The sequence below is a fragment of the Austrofundulus limnaeus genome, unplaced genomic scaffold (assembly GCF_001266775.1).
Source record: "Austrofundulus limnaeus strain Quisiro unplaced genomic scaffold, Austrofundulus_limnaeus-1.0 Scaffold256, whole genome shotgun sequence".
Classification (NCBI taxonomy): Eukaryota; Metazoa; Chordata; class Actinopteri; order Cyprinodontiformes; family Rivulidae; genus Austrofundulus; species Austrofundulus limnaeus.
The window spans coordinates 636,940-642,779 of NW_013952658.1; the positions used below are offsets into that span (position 1 = coordinate 636,940).

Genomic DNA, 5,840 nt, shown 5'->3' on the forward strand with positions numbered 1-5,840 from the left:
AAGAAACCCAGCCTCAGATGACAGTCTTAAGAGACCCAGCTTCAGACGAAAGTCTTCAGATACCCAGCCTCAGACAAGTCTTCAGAGACCCAGCCTCAGACAACATTCTTCAGAGACCCAGCCTCAAACGACAGTCTTAAAAGACCCAGCCTCAGTCAAAAGTCTTGAGACCCAGCCTCAAACAGTCTTCAGAGAACCAGCCTCAGGTGACAATCTTCATACACACAGCCTCAAACGATAGTATTAAGAGACCCAGTCTCAGATGTCAGTCTTAAGAGACCCAACCTCATGCGACAGTCTTAAGAGACCCAACTTCAGACAACTGTCTTTAGAGACCTATCCTCAGACAGTTGTTAAGAGACCCAGCCTCAGACGACAGTCTNACCCAGCCTCGGAAAACAGTCTTCAGAGACACAGCATCGGACGAGAGTTTTAAGAGACAGTGCCTCAGACCACAGTCTTCAGGGACCCAGCCCCAGATGACAGTCTTCAGAAACCCAGCCTCAGACGACAGTCTTAAGAGACCCAGCCTCAGACAGTCTTCAGAGACACAGCCTCAGACGACAGTCTTACGAGACACAGCTTCAGAGGATGGTCTTCAGACACCTAGCCTCAGACAAGTCTTCAGAGACCCAGCTTCAGACAACATTCTTCAGAGACCCTGCCTCATATGACATTCTTCAGAGACCCAGCCTCAGACGACATTCTTCAGAGACCCAGCCTCAAACGACATTCTTCAGAGACCCAGCCTCAAACGACAGTCTTAAAAGACCCAGCCTCAGTCAAAAGTCTTAAGAGACCCAGTCTCAAACAGTCTTCAGAGAACCAGCCTCAGGTGGCAATTTTCATATATACAGCCTCAGAAGACAATCTTAAGAGACCCAGTTTCAGATCTCAGTCTTCAGAGACACAGCCTCAGATGACAGCCTTAAGAGACCCAACCTCAGANTTATGCTTTTTAAACGAACTACARTGCTCTGAAAAACAGATGGATGTGCTGTGACTCTTTCACAGATGAAGTAATGAAGGTAAATGACCACGAACAGACGAGCTAAAATGACTTTAGCCTATTATTTTATTAGCCTATTATTTTATTGCCACCGTTGTTTTGTTGCGCGCGTGCTCGCCTGGATAGAAAATAAAAACTAAACAGAGTGAGACCTCTTCGTTCCGGTGCAGTAACAAAAAGCCACACACCTGGCCWGGTGAGCTTAGTGACAGCTCTTCCAGCTGACTCTCGGCAGTAATGTGACTCTGGTSTCCATCCATTCAGTTGAGGAAACTCGGAAATAAAAGTTCTTCTAGAAGATTTTTTTTTCCTCCTGTCAGCTGCTCTTTGACGATCTTCGATTATGGATAAACTAAAATCGGTTTTAAGTGGTGAAGAGTCGAGAAGAGACGACCGGACCGTTTTACAGGTAAAATAAATAAATAAATAACTCTCTAAATGTTTGCTCATCCTGGGTTATCAGTTCGATCAGTTGAGTGAAAACTGTTTTTTCCTGCAGACCATGGACAAAGCCACGTCTTTAAGCTGGGCCACGCGGATAAAAGGATTCGTCGCGTGCTTCGTGATTGGAGCTGCGTGCACAATTTTGGTGATTATATGATGAAGATGAAGCGAAATTTTTAACAACAGTTTGTTGCTCTGCTCATTGAGGAAGAGTCCAGGTAGAGCTGATGCGGTTCTACTGGTTCTTCTTGCTCAGAGGAATGTGGAAGAAGAGATGAATAACTCCTCCTTCAGCTGAAGTGAATCACCTGATCTCACCTGCTGGTTTGCTTGTTTTTATTTATTAATTAATTTATTTTTGTTTACAGGGAGTATGTGTCCTTTTTCTGCCCAGGATTGGTATCACTCTCTTCATTGTCTTCTACTCCTTTGGAAACATTTGTGCTCTTTGCAGGTAAAAGCCGTGATGTTTTGATTGTATGGTAGATTTATCAAGTCAAGTTTATTGTGTTAAAACATGATGAAAGCTAAGTTTGTTCCTCAGGTACCAATACACCTGATTATAAATACCCTAAACCAGGGGTCTGCAACCTTTGTGATCAAAAAGAACTGAGGACTGCACGTGAAAAATAGCCTTCTGGTTGATTCTGGCATATTTACAGAAATGTTATTAATATGCACTGTCAAAAAAAAAAAAGCATTTCTGCTCCTTGGCTCACTAATAAAATGTGTCCAGARCCACAAAACAAGCTATTATCAATTGCTGGTCCGTGGGCTTTTTCAAGGCCTTTTCAGGAACCTTTACGGCCAGTGGAGGTGACAGTATAAAACTAAAAAAATACTGTGAATTTTATTATTTACTATTATTTTTACACATCAGGACAAATGACAAGACTATATTCATGAAAACAAGAAAAATACCATATATAGTTTATAATGAATTGCGTAAAAACTAGTACAACTGAACTCTTCAGGTATATTTTGGATCTAATTGTTGTTATTGAGTCTTCAAATCCTTTAAARGTAATTCTGATGGATTTGAGAGAAAGATCATAAAAAGAAGTTGGATCACTTACATAACAGGCTAGCGTGTTTTACATTTTGTATTAGTATTGATCACATATTTGCATACGTATTGATTTATATTGCGGGTATAAAAACACACAAACAAACAAAAATATTTTGTCATGTTTGGTCACATTTTCAAAGGGCCTCTGCTGAGGGACCAAAGAGCCACATGTGGCCCCAGAGCCGCAGGTTGCAGACCCCTGGGCTAAACTTTCAATAAACAAACTACATTTTGTAATTTAAAATCRTGTAATTAAAACACAACAATAACAATGGGTCAACCCAGATTTCACAATCCTCACAGTTTGAGGGTGGGAACAGGAGAGCATCCTGTCTGAGGGAGAACAGCTCAGCGGCAGGGGGAGGTGGGTGGGTCTGAGCAGTTTCATCTTTTTTTTTTGCAGTGGTCAGGTCACTCCACCACACACTGCTTCAACCTCCTTGTAAAATAAAACACGGCWGTAAAAACCTTTTCCACTGCGCTGGATGTTTGCAGCTCACGTGAGGTCAGTGGACAGGCACAGGCCCAGGATCACCTGCTCTACAGCCCCTCCCCCAGGGAAGAACATGTGCCCTCCTAAAGTCCATCACTGTCTCTCGTTTGGTTTTGTGGGTGACACAGTGGCTCAGTTGGTAGAGAAAGAAGGCCGCCGGATCAAATCCTGGACTGGGACCTTTCTGGGTAGAGTTTGCATGTTCTCTCYGTGCATGCGTGGGTTTTCTCGGCGTACTCTGGTTTCCTCCCACAGATCAAAAACAGGCATGTTTGGCTAACTGGTAACTAAATTGTCCCTTGGTGTGAGTAAGAGAGTGAATGGTTGTTTGTGTCCCTGTGATGGACTTGCGACCTGTCCAGGGTGAACCCCGCCCCTCGCACTGTGACTACTGGATATGGGCACCAGTGACCCTGAAAGGAAGAAGTGAGTAAAAGATAAGGGATGTTTGATTTTGTTTTATTGATGCACAGCAGTGGTGGAGACAGTTAACCAAAAYGTTAGCTTCACTAACCGCCATTTCACTAACTAAAAATTCAGCTTATCAAACGCAAAAGCTCTAAACACAGGGCTCTCAAGGGTCACGCATCTGAGCTCTCCACACACTCTCACACCACACCCCCACTTTGTCACGCTGAGAACTGACTAACTGCGGTCCACTTTTTTGTTTTAAAAACATATGTATTGATATAAATGATCCACCCAACGTTTTCACCACAACCCGTGGTGTTGCACACAGGGACATGCCATGTTCTTATCCAGTCCGTATTTTCACACAAACCTCTCTACCTGTAAAGAGTGGCTCTGTGGAGCGCAGCCCGATGTGCTCCCTCCCACATTAAAACAGAGAAGGAAAGGAGGTATGATTGTTGTTATCAATATTTGCAGCTGAACAGACCAGTTCAGAGTTTGAATCCAGTCATAGAAGTGAAGAAGAGGAGGAGAGGGAGCAGGACCMACAAAAAAACAGTKCCAGCTACTTTAGTTTTCAATCAGCATTTGCTTTAATTTTTATGAAAATCTGCTTGTTTAATTAGCTTTTATAAACTGATTTTTTTTATTTNAACAGTCCTAAGAGACTGCCTCAGATGACATTCTTCAGAGACCCAGYTTCAGACAGTATTCAGAGACCCAGCCTCAGACGACAGTCATAAGAGACCCAGTCTCAGTCTTCAGAGACGCAGCCTCAGACGRAAGTCTTAAGAAAGCCAGCCGCTRCCTCAGATGACAGCTGTAAGAGACCCAGCTTCAGACAACAGGCTTCAGATACAAAGTCTCAGACAAGTATTCAGAGACCCAGCCTCAGACGACATTCTTCAGAGACCAGCCTCAGACGACAGTCTTAAAAGACCCAGCCTCAGTCAAAAGTCTTAAAAGACCCTGCCTCAGTCAAATGTCTTATGAGACCTAGCCTCAAACAGTCTGCAGAAAACCAGCCTCAGATGTCAGTCTTCAGAGACCCAGTCCTAGATGTCATTCTTCAGAGACACAGCCTCGGATGACAGTCTCAAGAGACCCAACCTCAGATGACAGTCATAAGAGACCCAGCCTCAGACGACAGTCTTAAGAGACACAGCATCGGACGACAGTTTTAAGAGACCCAGTCTAAGACAGTCTTCAGAGACACAGCCTCAGACGACAGTCTTAAGAGACCCAGCTTCAGGGACCGTCTTCAGATACCCAGCCTCAGACAAGTCTTCAGAGACCCAGCCTCAGACAACATTCTTCAGAGACCCAGCCTCAGATGACATTCTTCAGAGACCCAGCCTCAGACGACAGTCTCAAAAGACCCAGCCTCAGTCAAAAGTCTTAAGAGAACCGGCATCAGGTGGCAATTTTCATACACACAGCCTCAGACGGCAATCTTAAGAGACCCAGTTTCAGATGTCAGTCTTCAGACACACAGCCTTAGATGACAGTCATAAGAGACCCAACCTCAGACGACAGTCTTTAGAGACCTATCCTCAGACAGTAGTTAAGAGACCCAGCCTCAGACGACAGTCTCAAAAGACCCAGCCTCAGTCAAAAGTCTTAAGAGAACCGGCATCAGGTGGCAATTTTCATACACACAGCCTCAGACGGCAATCTTAAGAGACCCAGTTTCAGATGTCAGTCTTCAGACACACAGCCTTAGATGACTGTCTTAAAAGACCCAAACTCAGACGACAGTCTTTAGAGACCTATCCTCAGACAGTTGTTAAGAGACCCAGCCTCAGACGACAGTCTCAAGAAACCCAGACTCAGACAACAGTCTTCAGAGACACAGCATCGGACGAGAGTTTTAAGAGACTGTGCCTCAGACCACAGTCTTCAGAGACCCAGCCTCAGACCACAGTCTTCAGAGACCTATCCTCAGACAGTTGTTAAGAGACCCAGCCTCAGACCATAGTCTTAAGAGACCCAGCCTCAGACCACAGTCTTTAGAGACACAGCATTAGACTACAGTCTTAAGGGACCCAGCCTCAGACCACAGTCTTTAGAGACACAGCATTAGACTACAGTCTTAAGGGACCCAGCCTCAGACGACAGTCTTAAGAGACACAGCATCAGACGACAGTCTTAAGAGACACAGCATCAGACGACAGTCTTAATAGACACAGCATCAGACAACAGTCTTAAGAGACACAGCATCAGACAGTTGTTAAGAGACCCAGCCTCAGACCACAGTCTTCAGAGACCTATCCTCAGACAGTTGTTAAGAGACCCAGCCTCAGACCACAGTCTTAAGAGACCCAGCCTCAGACCACAGTCTTAAGAGACCCAGCCTCAGACCACAGTCTTAAGAGACCCAGCCTCAGACCACAGTCTTAAGAGACCCAACCTCA

At 44.7% G+C, this 5,840-nt stretch overlaps 1 protein-coding gene across 1 annotated transcript in view; it reads left to right on the forward strand.

The window, feature by feature from the left end:
• Nucleotides 1-1,180: 1,180 nt before the first annotated feature.
• Nucleotides 1,181-5,840, forward strand: part of LOC106526074 (vesicle transport protein SFT2B) — an 11,753-nt gene continuing 7,093 nt past the window's right edge. The window contains exons 1-3 of the mRNA XM_014020547.1: nucleotides 1,181-1,418; nucleotides 1,509-1,598; nucleotides 1,822-1,907. Of these exons, the coding sequence (XP_013876001.1) occupies nucleotides 1,353-1,418; nucleotides 1,509-1,598; nucleotides 1,822-1,907 (242 nt within the window). The 5' untranslated portion in view covers nucleotides 1,181-1,352. The remainder of the gene's footprint in view (nucleotides 1,419-1,508; nucleotides 1,599-1,821; nucleotides 1,908-5,840) is intronic.